Source organism: Sturnus vulgaris, chromosome 2 (assembly GCF_052056855.1).
Source record: "Sturnus vulgaris isolate bStuVul1 chromosome 2, bStuVul1.hap1, whole genome shotgun sequence".
Classification (NCBI taxonomy): domain Eukaryota; kingdom Metazoa; phylum Chordata; class Aves; order Passeriformes; family Sturnidae; genus Sturnus; species Sturnus vulgaris.
In genome coordinates, this window is record NC_142244.1 from 50,862,182 (window position 1) to 50,881,310 (window position 19,129).

Here is a 19,129-nt window from a genome sequence, read left to right on the forward strand (position 1 = left end):
TGTGGTTGCCTTTTTTGATCCTCAGATATTTTGTGCTTAGAACTTGCTTATATTTTTTAATTTGCTTTTTAGCAGCCTTTTATTCCTGACCTTTTTTAAATTTGAAACTAGAGATTTAGAAACAAAGCACAGATATATAAAAGTGAGAGCAGAGACCCACATTTTGCAAGTTGTTAAGTTGGTCATACAATGTGTGATTCCTGTAGTTTATGTGTAGAGTCTCTCGCCTTCAGTTGGTCTACTGTTGAGGCAAATGGCAGGAAGACTTTTCCTTTCTTTTATGCATTCTCCTCATATGCTGTGAAAAATATCCTTATGTTCTCTTTAGGTTACCTGCACATGCTTCGTGCAATTGTTTATATAAAAAGTTGAGTTTTAGTTGGAGGCTATTAAAACAAAAACTTGTTTGAAAAAGTTGATGCAGTTTATTGAACAGTTCAATGCAATATTTTAAGAATTGTAGAAGATCTTGGAGGCGGTTAGCTCTGAAAGCTATGGTGTTAAGTAATTGTGTCACTTTATATTGCTGTTTCTGATAACAGAATAGTTCTGATTACTCTTTTGAGAAAGTATCAACTTTAATTTGTATTATCACTGTGCTTTTGGACTTGGTCCATGACCTGGAGTCCAGCTGCTCTAGATTCTATAACAAGACTTTTACAGAGCAGAAGGATGGCACCTATGCTGTCTTTCTTTCTTCATCAGATGCTTCTGTGATATGTGAGGTATATTAAAAAAAAGACAGCCATTTGATATTATGGTGAAGATAACTGTTTTCCTTTGCTTGCCCAAGAATATCGCGTCGCGTAGTGGGAGTGTTTGTAAATAAGGCAGCCTTTCCCAAACTGTTTTGCTTCCTGTCTGCGTTTCAGCCAACTTGGTTCATTTGTGCTGTCTGCCCTCCAACTGCACTCTGTCAGTGTCCTAACCCAAGCGTGTGCTTTTATTTTTGCCTCTCATGCCTGGAAGCATCATTCATTTTCTTTGTCTCGTGCCTCTATTTCAGAGATTGCTGGTCTGTGTTTCAAAAACATTGCATTAAATGAGGGAGGCATAAAAACAGCAGAGAATGCAATTTCCCTAACAAGTTCCAAGTAGGAGCACTGTAGCAAAAATAACACCGAGACGTACAAGTGAGGTTAGCACCACCAGCACAGGATTTCCTGGTGTACAGAAATGTACATGTCAGTACAAAAAATGAAAACAAGCATAAGCTCCTATGACACCTTGGTGCCTCTAGGTGACTAAAAAGACACAAATTTTAAATGACTTACCTAAATAAGCTTTATATAAATGTTTTATTGTCTCAATATTAGGATAGCTATCTCTGTAAATTTCTCTGAAGATATGGCACTATAGTTTTACTGCTTTATATTTAGCTAACACTGTGTCCTTAGGATGTGCATGTATGAACCTATGATTCAGTTTACCAGCATGTTAAAAAGTGCACTTTTGCTGTGCTGAGAGTTTAAATCAAGATTATCTATAAACTTTTTACTCTGCCTAAAAATAACTGTGCATTTAGGAAAAAAGTACTAATAGCAAAATTAATTATTGCAATCCATGTTTTATTACCTTGCCAGAAGTCTTTAAAATATTGTTCTGAAAATTGTCAGCTAAATTTGTTGTGGCCTTGCTTTAGCCCATTCACTTTGGGAGTAACATATCACATTACTGGAAAGGATCCTTTTTTATATTAAGAACAGCATCTGAGATCATCAGTGCTGATACTGGGTTCATAAAAGAAGTAGGCTAGGATAATACAGTATTTGTTTACTAGCTAGTGAAATCATAGAATGAAAATATCAAAAAATATTTTCAGATAGTATTAGTGTTCTGATAGTGTCGGTGTTAGACAAGACAAGCATTAAACTAAAATTCACTGAAACCGACCCCTTCAGATGAAGCGTATGTGCTGAGTTCATGGCAGTGCTAATCAAATGCTTAAGCTGTGATGAGATACTTTGTTTCTGAAAAATGTCATTGTAATGAGTAAGGCAAAAGTAACTATTTTTTTTTCCCTCTGCGGTGTCTACATCTGGCGGGAAGCCTACTTTCTGCTAAAATTCTGTGGGAGAGGAATTATATAAGAAGATATTTATTTTTAATTGCAGTTGTCACATTAAGCTGCAGTGTTATTCAAGAAAGAAATGTATTAGATAATGTATATAAAAAGTAGAAAACTTCGTCTTAATTTCTCGACATGCTCTATTTAGTTTCTTTCCAGAATTGCCAGGATATACGTTCAGTCTTGAATATTGATGGAGTTTAGGAATTCTTTCTGTTTTCACACAGGTGCTTACATAACATGTTAGCATTCTTTTCCCCTCTGGATTCTGTGTTGTTCGCTCGCACATCTGTCTTCACTCAGACCTGCCTGGTCAGCCTTTCTGCTTCAACAAGGAAGTTGTTGCTTCTCTCCAAGAAGGACCTGTTGAAAATACATACACCTTCAATGCATGGATAGTGCTGCTGCACAACAGAAAGGCTTATTCCTTTAACAAAAAATAGCTAATTCAGGTTTTTCCTGAAGTTGCCTAAACTTGCCTAAAATTGTAATCACTGTCTTAAAAGAGAAAACACACATCAAAAGTTCATTGATATTTTAATAGCATGGTGTATAGAATGTTTTAAAGTGTTTGCTTGCAGTTCTTCTATTGGAAAGATTTGGATGGATAAATCAAATGCAGGGACTGATGTGAATTAGTAAACAAGTGAGAATAAAAACTTTGAGGACTAAGGTGGTTTTTTTCCACCCTAGACTTCCACTTTAATACCACATTGGTTGTGTGGTAAAGTGTGCCCACTTCTGCAGACCTTTCATAGGTTGCTTATGATAAATAATTTTTCTAAACTACTGTGGTATTCAAGAAGCAAGTGAGACTTGCTGAGTTGTTCAATGTTTGGTGGAAGGAGGAGAAAGCTGTCTACTTCTTGTAGAGAAGGCTAGGTGGAATATTCACTGGGTTATCAACAATGTAAAAGCCGAATGTTCCTTTGAACACAAATGGAGTATGAATTGAACACTTCTTTTTTTCACTTTATACAAGAATTACTTTTTTCATCTTTTCTGCAGGCTTAATTTTCTTGCTATTTGTTGCAGGGAAGTCAGTTTAAGGAAGCTAGTACTGAATTTTCTTTTGAAGGCAATAGTTACACCTGCCACTTCTAGAGCATTCTGTTCTAAACCTGAGCCACCGCCAAGGAAACTGTCCTCTGCTCCAGTGATTGGGCTTTTGATGGTTTTCTTTTGATTGTGCCGTGGAATATGCTTTCTTGTGCTCTGGATCCCTCTACTAGCAGAGGGATCTGGAGATCCCTCTAGAAACTAGAGACCGTTTGGAAGAGGACAATAAAAATCCTTGGCATTGAAAGCCATTCTGAAATTGCTGTGGTACCAGTGGAACTGAGCGCTGCCGAGGTGGGTCAGCACTGGAGTACAGCAATTTGTTGGAGTGGCACAAGGAGACTGATTGGTATGGCCAAACCATAGCACTTCAGTACAGAGATGCAGCTAGTTTGTGCTGTTTCAGTACAAACACTGCAGCTAGATAAAATGTTCTCGAGCAGCTTCTGCTGTTTGAAGTGCCCAGTTAGATATCACTGTGCTGATAGCCTAAATTGTAGCTTTGAGCAGCTTTGAGTGTCTTGGATAGGTTTACATAGCAAATACCAGCAGTAGAAAGGCTGCAGTGTCAAAGATCCCAGCAGCATACTCAGCCTTGCTTAGCTCTAGGGTTGCTGCCCAAAGCCTGCTCCTGCCTGCAGCTTGACTTGCCTGGTACTGAGAGTGTTTGAGCCAGACCAGGAGCAGAGCACCTGGTGCTGTATCTGTGCCCTAGCAAGGTTACTGTGACAGATTCAAGTGCTTTGTTTGGATATTGGGTGACTGAACTGTACCACCTGTCTGGAGTTACTCCAGGCCAGCTCTGGGGTTTCTCAGTGTGGGAAAACTTGCAAGTTTTCATTTGCTCCTTCCTGGTTTGAAGGACTTTGTGCATTAACTGTATTTGTTCAAGGAAGAAATGAAGGTACCTGGATTCTCATGGTGACTCTAGCATAGTGAGGAGAGCAGTGGAAGAAGCATGAAGTCTTTTTCTTAATTCTTCAGAGCCTGAAGGATTTGGAAAGTTGGTGTCATCTGAAGGACTATCTTATTAGTTTGTTAAAAATTGGTTAGACTCTATAATTTCTGGCAAAAGCATAAGATGAAGTAGCAGATACACTGCTGAAATTTTATAGTGTACCTTGAAATGACAGTTGTTCCTGGTCAGTCAAGGTGTAGCATAAAAACTACAGATTTTGATAATGACCGCCATATAAGTGGAGAAAGCTGTATAGGAAATGTATTTTTAGAATAAATAAAAACCACAGTTAAAACATTGAATAATTTACAGGCAAACTGGACTTAAACTGCTTACAATTAGACATGGACTTGCTATCTTTTTGTTTTCTTGTATGAATAAGTCCTGGTATTTCTTGTGATGCCAGAAAACCCTGTGTAAGATGCTGACCTTCACAGAGTAAGTTAAGGACTGACTGTGGCAGGAAGGCTGAGCCAGTAATTGGCATTACTGCAGACATTACTATTTTCCATAGTACAGTAGTTGAACTATAAAATACTTTTCCTAGGCTTCTCAATGTGACTTTGCCAAATGAAGGCAAAAGACAGTTATTTAAAAGATGAATCCAAAAAATCGTCTCTTTTAGGGCTGTAGCAAGAGGACTTCTGAAGTTTCTATGTGGCTACTTACTTAAAATTATGAAGGAGGAGCTAGAGCATGGATAGTTGAGGGAGTTTTATTTTCCTATTCTCTTAGCTGGCTTTTTAAATTTTTGTAAAAAGAAGTAGCAATTCATTAATAATTAGCATCATTAAAGTTTCTTAGGTGTTTCCTCTGAACCTCTAGAATATACAAATAATGTTCTAGATTTGGCAGCAAAAGTTCAAGAATCTTTTTCCCTTGCGAAACTGATGTTTATTGCTACTGAGATATTCCATTTATTTGTCTCACATACAGTTGTCCATTTGAACTGGTGTTGGTGTTACCCCCAGTGGGCTGATTCATGCAGCTCCAGTCTCAGGGGAGTGCAGCTGGGCAGCGTTTCCTTCTCTCTGTGGTGTGCGTGCTACTCGTCATCCTCCTCTTGCAGCCCTTCCTGTGGTTATGTATGACTGTACTTCTTTTGCTGTTTCCTGTGCCTAACACATGGAAATGGCTCACCAGGTTATGCAGTCTGTTTTGGAGGGAAAATTCCTGTTCTGATGAAAATTGAGGGTTTATAATACGCGTTCCTTTAGCTGTGCCACTAAGTTGCATTTTATTTCCTTTGAGGATTAGGATCAGGAAGTTGTTTCCGGGTGTCACCACCTGGCTGCAAGTCCTCCCAGAAGTTCAAGTTGGATAGTTTGGTACAGGATGTTCCTCTGAGTTGGATGTGTGCCTTCCTACCTTGAAGCTACCCATTACTCATGCCTGTTGGCTTGCAGTGGCCTGGCCATACTGATTAGTGTCTTTATAATTTTCTGTGAGTGCTTGTACAGAAGATTCATTTGAACTGCAGCTTGCATACCACCTTTTTTTCCTGTCGAAGTAATACCTGCTTGAGAGTTTTGTGTTAATTATGACAGCTTCTTGTTGTTCTTTGTAGTTTTTTAGTATTGAATTAATTTATTTGTGGTTAAAGTCTTGTATGTCAGGGCCCTTGTTTCTGGGCAGGATGAATTTCTTCTTGCATCCTTCACACTTGCTTTCAATTGAAAGGATTTTTTTGGCTACATTTCAGGAAATTGTTGCCACTTTACAAAGAATGTGATGATGAAAATTATCTTAAGCTCTTAAGGAAGCAATAAAAGTGTTTGTGCTTTCTGTGAAAGAGTTTGAGATATTTTTAAGTGTGCATTTTCTATATGTTGCACTTTAAAAGAACCAGTGCATCCAGTTCAAAACTCTACTTAACACATGTATTTCCAAGAAGGGCCTGCAAGAATATGGGTCTTCATAAAATAAGCTTGCCTTCTAGGTTTTTTGAAATTTATTTTCTTTTTGATATCATTGTCATCATTGTCCTCGTTTCTAAAGTTCAGACTCCTCATTGCTTCTTTCTGAATTTGTGCTTTAACTTCATGCTACGAATGCTTTCATTTAGTAACTTTTCATTAACTTCCTTTTTCATAGTATGCACTATTATGTTTTTGGTTATTTTGCTGAGAAGACAGTAGTACCATATTCTATTTCCCTGCCAAAAAAAAAAAAAAATCTATGTAAAACAGATACTGGTGAATAAACCTGTGGTTAAGGAAACTTCTTCTGATTTTTCTTTTCTTTTCCTTTTAGTTCCTGGAATGGATGGTGGTGGGTTAGCTGATGCTAATCTAACGGATTCATACTTTAGCACCAGCTTCATTGGTGTTAATGGATTTGGAAGTCCTGCTGAAACGAAGTATCCCATGATGCAGGTAATAGCAGTGATTTGTATAATGTTTCATTAGTTCTGGCTGGTGTTACACCAAAAAAGGAAAATTGCTCTAGAGGCAGGACAAATGGAGCCTTCTGGAGTGTCATCTTGTATGATATACAGTGTATATACTCACTTTAATCTTGTAAATGGAAATGAAACAGTATCATTCCTTTAAAATTAATCTGTTTTTATTTGCGCTTACCTGTGCTGTTGTGCTGAGCTTTGCTGCATCCATTAACTCTGTGTTAGATTTCTTTTCTGAATGTGACTTTCTAGATTTCTTTTTAGGCTCATAGCTTTTGATAGCCTTTTGCTAAACATATGAAAATCAAGTTTTGAAACTTTAAAGATCAAAAGTTGCTGAAGGAAAATGTGAACTGTCAGACATGAAATTGCTAGGCAAAAATTTCAGAATTTGTCAGCTCAGACTCTGGTGGTGGTATGTTGAATTCATACTTAAGTCTTCTGAAATATTTCCTTGTATTTATAGTGTTCTGTAGAGGTTGGCATAGGAACTCCCATGAGGTGGAACATATTGTGTAGGTAGCATTCTGCAAAATTTGCAACAAAAGTCTGTCATATTTAAATGAGTATCTACTGAATTAACACATGAAGTACTATAATAATTCCCTGAAAGTGTTATGCGTTTAAAAAGAATCAGAGCCTGTCCCTAAAAGAAGATGGTTTGTCCTGTACTAAATAAAGCAGCTTCCATTAAATGAGAGCGAGCACAAATCAAACAGTTCACACTGAGTCCTGACAACAACTCTCTTCTTTTATATCGAGGAAACTCACCTTATGAGGTTACTTTGATCTCAATTGTGGCTGTATTATGGATTGAAAAATAACTCAGCAAAAGGTGGGAATTAATTAGGTGTGTTCCTTTTTTCTTTTGTTTGATTGTTTGTTTTTTTACTGCATGTTTTCAAGAAGACTGGATTTTTCTTATTTGACAGAATTGCAGAAGTATGGAAATGTTTTCTTGACAGTTATGCATGATTTAAAAAGAAAAATTTTAACCTCTGATCCCAAAGTGTACTATTGGAGCTGGCAGTTACAAATTTTTGTATAACTGAGGTCCTGTAATTTTAACACAAAGTCATTATGTTTTGTATCCTTAAACTGTATTCTACAGAAACACTGGTGTCTTTCTAAACATCAATTTTTAATTATAACTGTTTCTTCTAGAAAGACAATAAGGCATGAATCTAACATGAATGCTGATAGGATTTTTAAATACTTCACTAATGCCTGAGATTACAGTCAAGGCATTATTGTTTCTCTTTGAGAGGAAATCAGTGTGCCTCTTGCCTGTTGGAGAATAAGGAAAATTACTTCAGAAGAAGGGTTTTATTAGTGTTGAGAATGTGCTTAGAGGCATCAAACTACAGTTTGAAAAGCATTCCTGTATTGATTTCTTTCCTTTGATTCCTGTAATTTAAGTTCTTGTTTCCACAGGTAAAATGGGTAACGCTGTTTTGAGTGTGTGTCAGCTGCTAGGTTAAGTCCATACTGACAGAGTTTAGCCACTTGGAATGAGATTTTCTGTGTCATTCAGCCCTTTGGAGAAGAAGGCAAGGGAGAAATTTTAGTGGGTTTGACTTTAAATAATACTAGTCCTTTATGGTTTGGAATAGAGACTTCGAGTCTGATAGATTGGTTATTCTATCAAGGATGTACCTCTTGCTTGCTTTCTCTGAAAATATGCACAGATTTTGTCACTTTATTAAGCCTCTGCAGAACTGGTTTATATGGACCCACTGGAGACTTCCTAGACGTTAAATGATTTCCCAAAGATGTAATCTGCTCTGGCATGTTATAGCTTGAGTACATTTTTGCAGCTCTGGCATAATCTAGGCCTGAACTCAGAGCAGGAATGCTGATCAGCTTCTTTTCCCTCTTTCCTTTTCTTCCACTTCAGACTGAAGCAGCATGGAAGTTGATCTATATTTAATAAAAGACTGCTGTATCTGTGTTAATTGGAGCAGAGGGGTTGGTAAGGGAAAAGAAACATGCTATAGGCTTAGAGAAGCTGAGCTGAAGATAAGTGAGGAAGAAACCAGGAAAGATTGTTCTCCTCTCCACTTCAGTCCTTTTGCTCATAGTGGGAGACTCACAGAATGGGGACTGGAATGGTACAAACACAATACACAAAAACTGGAAACAAGTTTTCATAATGTAAAGGTGGGACAAAGTAGGGTGGAGAGAACAAATCCATGTTCCTGTTTCTCTCCTGATTCTCAAATCAATCTAAAGATACTAAAAATTTAGTATTCTGCCATCAATGAAACATCAGATGTCTTCTGTAAAATATTTCATTAATTCTGTTTTGCTTTTGCAGATGGAAACATTGGTTCCATCTGAGTTACTTTGTCATCTCTGGTGAATCTGTGTAGTTCACGAATAAATGCATCAGTGATGTAGTATGAGGCAAGCTCTTCAGCTTGTTTCTTAAACTGGGAAGTTGCACAAACATGCAAATAAACATACTGATAGAAAAACAGTAGTAAAATGCAGCAAAATGTTAGGAAATGGTAAGTTTAGGTTGCCAGTGCAGCCTTGAGGTTGTATTTAGAGTGGTATTTCTCATAACGTTGTGTAATTCTTTCAGTAGGAAAATTATTAGTGGAACTTAATCAGAATACAAGATGTGTGGCACATCCATGTGTATTGAGCATCTCTTTGGTATTTAATTAAATGTTCATTATATGGTTCTGTGCTTTATTCCTGCATGCTGTTTGCATCCTTGTGAAGACTCTTAGCTGGCAGTGTACTTTTGGGTGCCATTGCAATTATTCCATCAAACTTTGTGGAGTGCTTTCTGTATGAAACCAAATAGTACTCTACATATTGTAGATGCATAGGATGGAAAAGAATGGCTATTAAACAGTGGTGCAACAGTGCTGGCAAACAAAAGACCTGAGTTTTTGAAACTAATCTTTACAGTTGGAAGGTGAAGGATGGAATTAATGACCACCAGTAAAATGCTTGGTTCAAGTTGCTTAACTGGCCTCACTCTAGCGAAGATAGTAAAAAAGTCAGTCTCTTCAGGGTATTGCTCATTTCTGTTACCATGAAATAATCTTTCTGATATCCTTGTTTTATTCACTACATACCTCTCAACATAATCATCAGGTATTCAATTGATGAATTGTCTTGACTATTCCTACCTAATCTCCAGAATGTGTTTTTCCTAAAACAGAGGTTTGATGAAAAGAGGTTGTATATATTTGTTGTGGTTGTATATGTTTGGGTTATCATAATATATATATATAATGGAACCAGACTGCATCAAATGAAGCTATGTCAAAATTTGCAGTTTCCATATTTTTGTGTGCAGTGCCTGTTCTCTAAGACTCAATGTTAAGTAAGCACCAAAAAGGAGAAAAGGGGATTATATCATGATGAACTGGGAGTGGATGTGCTGCTTTGACCATAAATAGTGTAGATGTATAGTTTTCAACATTTCTGTAGAATGGCTATTTTGACTTTCAGATTTCATTTATATCTGTGGAAGAATATTTTATGAGATCTTCAACATATCTTTGGGCTTAGATTAGTGGTGAAGATAGTGAATGGCAATACTCACTTTGCAATGGGGAAAACAGAGTAAAAAGTACTTGGTACAGTTCAGAAGAGGCAGGATTTTTGAAGTGGCCATGACTGTAATTCTTCCTTTTTCTTCCTTTCTGAAAAGATCTCTTTGCCTCAACCTTCCACTCTTCCTACTTAAAAGGTCTTTGCTGTTGGCCAACCTTTCATTGGCCCCCCATCATCTTCTGTTGTTACTTAGTTTCCTATTGACTAATAGTCTTCTGTCCTCATTGCTTTGTTTTTCTGTAAGACTTTTTGGTTTCACATGTCGCTTTCCTGAATCTGCATATGCTTTCATATACTATATTAACAGCTTTGTTTTCCATCTTATCAAAGCACTTTTTTTCTGTTTTCCCCTTCTGTAAGTAATACTAACTGACTACAGAGTAGGCCAGTGCAGCCCATGGCCCACAACCTGCATGCTGTCCTTGAAGCATTTTTTTAATTTTTTTTTTTTTTTACTTTTTGGCATAGCAGCAGCTGCCAAGAGACAGTCAGAGGTGTGGTTTGAAAAGCAGCTCACTGCTTTTGGCTTTCCCAGCAGTGAAGAGACAGGAGCTGGCTGGCTGGGATGCCTCTAATGCTTGGCTGTTTGCTCAGTTGCTCTGTGTGTGTCACTTCGTTGGCAGGTGTCACTGTTCCTCTGGCATTAGTGGTTCCCTTTGACTAACTTGTGGCTTGACCAAAGATGCAGGTGGTGTGGAAAGAAGCTTTGATAATATTATGTCAGGCTGTTCAAAGGATATTCTAGCAGGATGAGGCAGAGAAGTATCTTGATGTTAAAACTTTTAATATATTAGAATTGAGCAGCTTGGTTGTAAGAGCATAGAACAGTACAAGTTGCCTTATCCCTGTTGCTTCACAGAGATCTGGTCTTCTTTATTTTGATGGGATGAGATTTATAACTACATGGATTCCATTGGACTGCAGGTTACGTAGAAAGGAAGAATCTTAAGTTCTCAGTACATCAGCCTAATTGAAATAATAAGGGAATAACTGTCTTCAGCATTAAAATTGGCAAGGCCAAGCAATGGAGAAGAATTGGCTTTGCTTGCTTTCACCGTGCAAATGTTGGTGTACTAAGCATTCTTGAATAGCCTGAGAAGTAGCAACCATGCTCACTTCAAAGCCTTGCAGCTGAATAAACACAAAGACTTTTGTTGCCATTGCTGCATCTGCCAACAGTCTAGTAATAAAACTCTCCTTATAGCACAGAAGCTTGTAAATGTCTTCAGTTTTTAACTGTTGGGAACTGAGTGGAGCTACAGATGTGCTGCTTTAAATATAAAATTATGCAGTTGTTTTCATAATGCTTTCTGAAGAAATCCACTTGCTTTAGTTTCAGCAGTTGAGTGGGTCATTCTGTAGATGGTACCACATATACTGTCAAAGACAGGTTTTGGATTTTTTAAAAAGAAAAGCAAAAGATATCACCCTGTGTAGGTCACAGAATCTGACAACTAAACAATGTCACAGCCAAACAAATTAATCTCAATCTTTTGCAGAATGACTGTTTGTATTCTAGTCAACATTATTCTAAAAATTATAAAGAAATATGCTGACATACAGTTCCAGTAAAACGGTAGTAAGATGGAGAGACTGGATTGTGACATACTGCAAAATATTTTGAAATGTGGAATGGCCATGAGGAAAATCCCTACTTTATCAGGGTTAGGGCAGGGATTATAGAGAAAAAAGGAATAAATATCATCTCTTATGTATTTTGGAGAGAAGAAATGGAGGAGAAAAAAAGGAAAAACAGTCACTTCGAGATAAGTCCTTATAAGCTATGTAAAGCCAGATCTAATTGTCTGCATCAAAGTTTTACTTGTGCTTTATCTTGATGAGAACTTTGTAATATATACTTGAGGGAGATGAAAGTAAAGCAAACTTGCCTTAAGTGCAGCTATAATTTTGGGGTTTGTGACTGAGTATTGAAGGGTGGAGGCAAGGTGGTGTGCTCCTTTTAGAAGGTGGGAATGTTTGTTATAACACTTCTCTTCTTAGTATACTGCACAGAGGAAGTGGACTGCCTGAGGTAAAACATTGCTAAAAGGTCAAGGGTGATGATCTTCCCTTCTGTCCAGAAGTGAAGTCACACCTGGAGTGCTGGGCTTCTCACTACATGAGAGACAGGGATATACTGATGAGAGCTCGTTGAAGAGTCACAAAGAGGATGCAGGTATGGAGCATCCCTCCTGTGAGGAGAAGCTAAAACAGAAACAACTTTTAAATTCTTTTAAAGGGAGAGGGGCAGATGTATGCCAGCCATCCTAGTTGGATTTTGAGTACTGTTTAAAGAACCTTGGCAAATCATAGCAATAGGCAGGCAGAGAAGAGAAGTTTGTGGAACTGAGTGTTTTACTTGGTTATCACAAGGTTTCTTTCTATATTAACTTCCATATGATAAAAGCCCTGATGTAGTAAAACAGTCTGAAGCTCTCATGTGTGTGCTTACCTTCCCTGTCAGGCTTAATATTTAATTTTCTTCCCTGTTAATGGTTGCTTTTGCCTTTCTGGAGCTTTCATCCTTTGGGCTTGAGGTGCTTACAATCTTCTTGAAATTGAGTTTATATGAAAAACAGTTTGACATCATTAGAAGAGGTTGAAAAATGGTAGTTAAAGTTAAAGCTGCCTTCTGGAAAACACAAATAACAATCAGCACTTGTGTGTTCTTTTTTTTTTTTTTTACTTTCAAGACCTTTTAGGTAAAAATCAGATACAGGAGTAGCCTTCATTAAAACTAAATGCATTTTGACGTGGTAGAAATCTTTATATTAAAACAGTTATTAACAGTTATTAAAAAAGCCTTTATTGATTACATGCAGGTATTCTATGAATAACGTTAAGGTAAGAAGCTTGTGTACGTGTGATAAAAGTGAGCAAAATGAAAAACTCATGGATTTGGTGGATGTTTCTAAGTATTCAAGCTACAGGTTGCAAGCAGTTGATATGGCAAGAGCTGCCCAAGCTTTGTTTTTTTGGAACCCTGGTGTGTGTAAGATATGTTTGCACCTTGGATGTGAACTTGACTTTGTAAAAGCACGGTTGATGCTCACAGGTTTGGGTTGCACTGTGCTTTCAGAATCCAGAACAATATGCTCTGTCACAGTCTGCCTTGATGCACTGTATGTTCTCAGTGATCATGTCAGCACTGGTTTTCATAATCTCGGGCTCCTGTTCACAGTGAAAGTTCTGTTGGTTCAATGTTAAACTCCTGTGCCTGAGGATGGTGAATATTGATGGAATAAAAGTACTTTGTTCCATGTTTAACCTATATGCTTAAGCAGCTTTGATACCAACATAGTTCTCAATATCATATTTATTCCTGTTTCAACAAATCATTGTCTTTTGCATTATAGTTATTATTAAATCTGGTATTATAAGTGGATATTAATACTATTTTTATCTATGCCTATACAAATCCTGTGCAAATCTGAAAGATTCCCCTTGGAAATTTCTTCTTAAACCCCTTTTTTTTTATGGGGATTGATGTGGATGTCTCAAATGTCAAAAAAAAAAAAGCATAACAGGGATGCTTCTTAAATATTTGTGACAAACTATTCAAGTTCTTTGCATTGCTTAGAAAGGGAATATGGCATATGATTACTTGAGCTACTGTAATTCAGAAGTGATCTTGATGTGTTTTTATTCTTATTTTGATGATTGTGAGCAATAGGATGAGTGTCCTTGAATTTGGGCAAAATTTATCATTTTAGTGTGGGTCTCTCAAAGTGGTGCCTTGTTTTGTAAAATAGTTAACTTTTGCTTCACTAGACCCACGCCTTTTGTGTATATAATTATCACTTGAGCAGTTAGTGATATTTATATTGTCAGTTCAGTATATTTAGGAGCAAGAGACAGGTGACATCAAAATAAGGAAAGAGCCTGTAGCAAACTGCTTGCTTGAAGTCTTAGAAAAGCTGAAGGTTTATGTTCTATTTAGGTGTTGTACACATTCCACATAAAAGCTACTTTACACCATCTATACTTTTAGATACAAATTTTAAAAGCAGCAGCTCCTGGTGAAGTTTGTGGTGCTCTGAAAACTGTAAGTGTTGGGAGACTTGAACTGTAGTAGGTTTGCAGTTCTACTATATTGGATAGCACTCCCACTTCTGTTGGTTGTCCTCTGTTCTTACCAAAATTACTTCAGAATATTGATCTTTGTGGTCAACAATTAGATGAAATGGCATTGAAGTATAACATGGTAAGCTTCCTGCCCTTTGCCACCAACATTGAGACTGGCTATGGAGAAAAATAACTGTAAAGAGCAACTCCAGTGACCAGTTCTGAGTCAGTCTGTGTCTAGACTACCAAATGAAACATGCCTGGAAACCTTCCTTGATGCTTAGGGCCAGCTGGCACAAAATGGCCTGTTTGTGCTGGTGTGTGCTCACCCACTAAAACAGAGTCTGCATGCAAACTGTCGATTTGAAGGGTTCTCAAACCTTTTCACTGCTGAACAGTGCCTGGAAATTAGCTGGGAGACTCTGGGTTGATGTGGGCCAAAAGCATGCCAGGGAGTATTTTAACAAATTAGGGGTTGTCTCTCTCAGTGAGGAAGAACACTTCCTGACCCGGCCTTCCTTTTCTTCTCACACTTTTTCTTCCTGTTGGGAAGCTGGTGAAAGAAAATAATAAGCAGGAATAAGAAGAGATGCTTTAAAACTTCTGTATCAAAGAAGCAGTAGCTCTTAGAGCAGCACTGCTTCACTTTAGTCCAGTTTATTGCTAGCTGATATTTATAGAGGAATGTAGGAGAAGCAAGTGGAGCCTAGGAGGAATGTTAAAAGGGTTATGTTTTGCTGAAAGGTCTCAAAAGGTTCTTTTATTTTTAAAAAAGAATCTATCAAATACCTAATTTATGTATTTTTCATTGGAGAAGTTTCATATTGTGGTGTTAGTATATTAAAGGGAGGAGTTGTTCTAGGAGTGCAGTGTGAAAGGCTGTTTTAAGGAGATAAGTAATTGTCTTATCTAATGTTTTCACAACATGCAGGAAGAGAGCCATATGTTTGGTATACCCTCCTCATTTAGAAGAAATTAATGAAAATAGTGTTTACTTTTAATATACATTAGTTTTTGGTTTGCATTTCTGTTGTGCAAAATGCTTTATTTTACTAAACATTTTTGTGAATTAAAAGTCTGCTCACTGTATTTACTAAGTGGGGAATGAGCACAAGTTTCCTAGTCTGTCCTTAAAACTTTCTAAAGGTCATCCCCAATGCCTTCACTTAACCTGTTAAGGCTTTATTTTACATGCACGCTTTCATCTTTTATTTTTACAGAGGATGACAAATAGCAGCAGCTCCCCTAGCCTTCTTAATGACAGTGCCAAGCAGTATGCAGGCCATGGTAAGTATATTTAAAGTAATACATATAAAAGTGTGTGTGAAAATTTGAGAGATTCACTTTCACAAAACTGAGGGAGTGTCAGCTAGCTCCCTGATTTTATTTGAGATACAGCAGAACTTTGTTTTTTAGCAATAGTGTAATGAACTCATAAATTTTTAGCCTTCTCTTTGCTGTGGTGGAAAAACTAAAAGAAGTCATTATCAGTCTTGTCACTTCAAGTCAAATGTTAGTTTGGATATCCACTGTAAAGCACTGATAGCTTAAGCATTTTTGTTGCTTCACTTGTAATATCCCTTTTTATTATGCTTCTTGGATAAGCTACTCTGTGGGATGAGCGTACAGGTGTTTTCTGTAAAATTTAGGTTGTGTGGATTTTGTGAAATGCCACATATCTGATGATTTTTAATAGCTATTCAGTTTTGTCTTGCGAGTAGTACTTTGCCTCTTACAATTTTTTCCTTGCTATAGGAACATGTTTTATATACATGGTTTTCAGCTGAAGAAAATGTCTTGATAGTGAAAGCCTACGTACTCACTAAATTATTGTGGAGAATGTATTGAGCTTTGTAATGTGCTCTTCAGAATCACTGCGGATTATTTCAGCTCTAGCTGTTTAAATTAAGTTCTTTAAAGAAGAGGGTACTGCTTCCTTATGGCAAGAATATACATTTAAAATAAATTTCTGCTTTGAAAATTGCTGTGTAAATTATGCTCTAGAACTCCATTTGCATGTCTGACCCTGAAGCTAGTCTACTTACCAGGATTATAATTTTTTAAGCATGGTAGTAACTACTATAAAATGAACTTGCTTGAAAATCAAAATTTGTGGGTTTTTTGTTTTTTCTTCCTAGTTTATTTCCAGTAGGATTTGAGATCACTCTGCTTCTTTTGTCCCACTGAACAATTAGCTATTCAAGGCAGTGCAGGTCTCCAGTTTTAAATGCAGTCAGAGTTTGACTGTGACAGGCCAAATAGTAATGGTGATGCATGTCAAGGAGAGAAACCATTTTAAATTTTGTTGTGTCTCAGATCCTTCTCCCTCCCTCTCCCCAGTTCTGCCAAGCAGTGCTTCACTTGTAGAATTGCCCTTTCAGGGAATATTTATTGTTGAACAAATATAAGATCAATTTCCTGTTAAGAATTTAATGTTGAAGAAAGTGTTTCATCAAAGCACCAATGTTTACTGCTAGCAGTCATCTGCTAATTTGACAGTATTAGCTGTGTAGTTTGGAGTTTTAAGTTGCATCTGTGGATGTTATACCGTTTTTGATACTTCAACTCTGGAAAACATGAATAAGAAAAAAGAAAAAGCAATAAAAAGTTATTAATGAAATGTGGACTTGTGCTATCCTTGGTTCTGATTTAAATTTGATGTGCAGAACAGTGACAGGACAAGCAAAATCCACATCATTATTTGTAAGATCTATTATACAGAAGATTGCTAATTTCAGGAAAATGGAGATCATAAAATCATCGGACCTTTTATACAGGAAAAAATTTTTTACAGTAGTCCAGCTATTATCCAGGTGCACTGCTAAAGCTTTCCCTCAGTACTACATTTACACAGTGCCCTTAGGGATGGTGACTCATGCACTTGCCCTGGGCAACCTGTTCCAAAGCTTTTCAAGCCTTTGAGAGGATCTTCTGGTGAATTGGAAACATTGTAATGTATCATCTACAGGGTTAAAAATGACATGCAAATGTAAGGAGCACTTAAAACAGGTTTTCTGATCAGATGAAGGCTGTGAAATGTTAGGTAGCCTTTAAATAGTGTCAACAGCAATTAAACTTACTGAATTCTGTTAATGAGCACCATTTCAATTAAGCAGTTGCATAGAATAAGTGCTGGGGGTTTTAGCGGTGTGATTGCTAAATTTAGCTTTATCGAAAGGATTTTTTTCTGTACAGAAATAAGTTTAAAAATATAAAACTTTTAGTAATGTGTGTGTATATATATGTAACACATTGGTTTTACATTGGTTTTATAGATCCACTAACTTCACCAAATTCATCCTTGTTTAATGACTTTGCTGCCCTCAGCGTGTCTCAAAGGAGGAAGGTAGGCAACAACTAAATCATAAGTAGCATATTTATATATGAGTTGACAGTGAAGAAGATCTGGAATAACTTGAAATGCTACATGAAATAAGGATTCTTCTGATGTTACTGGATTTATTTTAATGGGCTGCTGCTGATATAAATAAGATCTTACTGCTTCATGTTTGCTACATCAGATCAGACTGCGGCTATTAAGAAATATTCCAGACACTTGTAAACTGAAGTTTATAGAATACAAAACTTAGTGCATAGCCTATTGAATTTGAAAATAAATTATTTTTATTCTACAAAGGGGCATGTGACCTACAAGCCTTTATGGCAGAAAGTTCAGAGTACATGAAGAATCATTCTCCCATTTATTTCAACTTTGTGATAATAATAACAATTTAAAATGAATTTAGGTTGAAAGACACTTATCATTGCGAAGTGAAGGTTTGGGCTTTTTTCCCCATCCCTCTAATTCATACTGAGACATCTTTCTTTTGCTGAGGGCTAGACAACATCTTCAAACACCTTTGACCTGCAACTGAGCAAGTTGTGGTGTTTTCCAGGTATACACTCACTGGCTCGAATAAGAGACAAAAGTTTGATTATGTGAGAGTTCCTTCTCATTTTTGTGAACTGTCATTTAACAAACTAGACATTACCTTGTCCCAACCAGTTATTAAGTTTTACTTTCACTGATTTTCATGTTCTACTACTTATTAGCCACATTATCCTGAGCTTTCCTGTAGTAAATGATGAAAGCAAGCTACATTAGCATGTTCTGTATTATTCCTGCAGGTGAAAATTGAGCTTAAAGATAATTGCTGTAGTTGGTCCATCACACTGTTTTTTAAATATAAATGCTGTTGTAGAACATTAATTTTCTAATATTATGATGTATCCAAGCTACATGGAATATCTGCATTGCTGTTTTCCTTAATGCCAGTACTGTGCACTCAAAGTTGGATGTAAAGAACTATAAATGTTACTTATCCACTTACCAAGGCATGTAAAAATGAAAAATAATTGTACGTTCCTTCTTCTCACAGGCTTTGAGAGCCAATATATGCACATATGTATGTATGTGCCTGAGTGTAAGCTTGTGCTTGTGTATGAACCACAGGCACCAAAGAAAATAAGCTATCAAACAGAAATATTGCAAGAATGACCACTGTCTCCAAAAATTACTTTGAAGTTAAGCAGGACAAAGTGAAAACAAACCAATTAATGTTTGCTTGTAAAGCACGATTACCTCAAAGCTCGAATAGTAATTCAGAGTGCTTTATGACTTGGTCCATTTTTATCTCAAGAAAAAGAAGTAAATTAAGGCACTGGCTGCTAAAATAGTATTAAGAGTAAGTTTTATCTGTGAAATTCATTAACTTGGAATTTTTTCTACTTAGCATTTCAGCTATAACTGGCATTAATTGAAAGGGGTTTGTATTTTTCTTTGTATATTAATATTTTTTTTTATTATGACTGCTATTTTGTAATGTATGCTTGTATTAAAGGTTGTTAAATACCAGTAATGGGGAAGTTTTCATAAAATACTACTTGAACTGTCTAAATCTAGGCATCCAGGCTCCCTCTATAGTCAGCACAGGGAGATGAGTTATTTAAAGAAACATTTAGTTCTCTCTGAGAAAAATACTTGGGAAATGACCAGATGTTG

General features: G+C 36.8%; 1 protein-coding gene across 6 annotated transcripts in view; it reads left to right on the forward strand.

Annotated features, from left to right (window-relative positions):
• PAN3 (poly(A) specific ribonuclease subunit PAN3) overlaps positions 1 to 19,129 on the forward strand; it is a 79,704-nt gene that overhangs the window by 6,666 nt on the left and 53,909 nt on the right. For all 6 annotated transcript variants that reach the window (XR_015801396.1, XM_088159528.1, XM_088159529.1 and 3 more), the window contains exons 2-4: positions 6,339 to 6,460; positions 15,348 to 15,414; positions 17,403 to 17,473. Coding sequence is in view for 5 of the 6 variants with exons in the window: in XM_088159528.1 (XP_088015654.1) it covers positions 6,339 to 6,460; positions 15,348 to 15,414; positions 17,403 to 17,473 (260 nt within the window). In the remaining variant the exon portion in view is untranslated. The remainder of the gene's footprint in view (positions 1 to 6,338; positions 6,461 to 15,347; positions 15,415 to 17,402; positions 17,474 to 19,129) is intronic.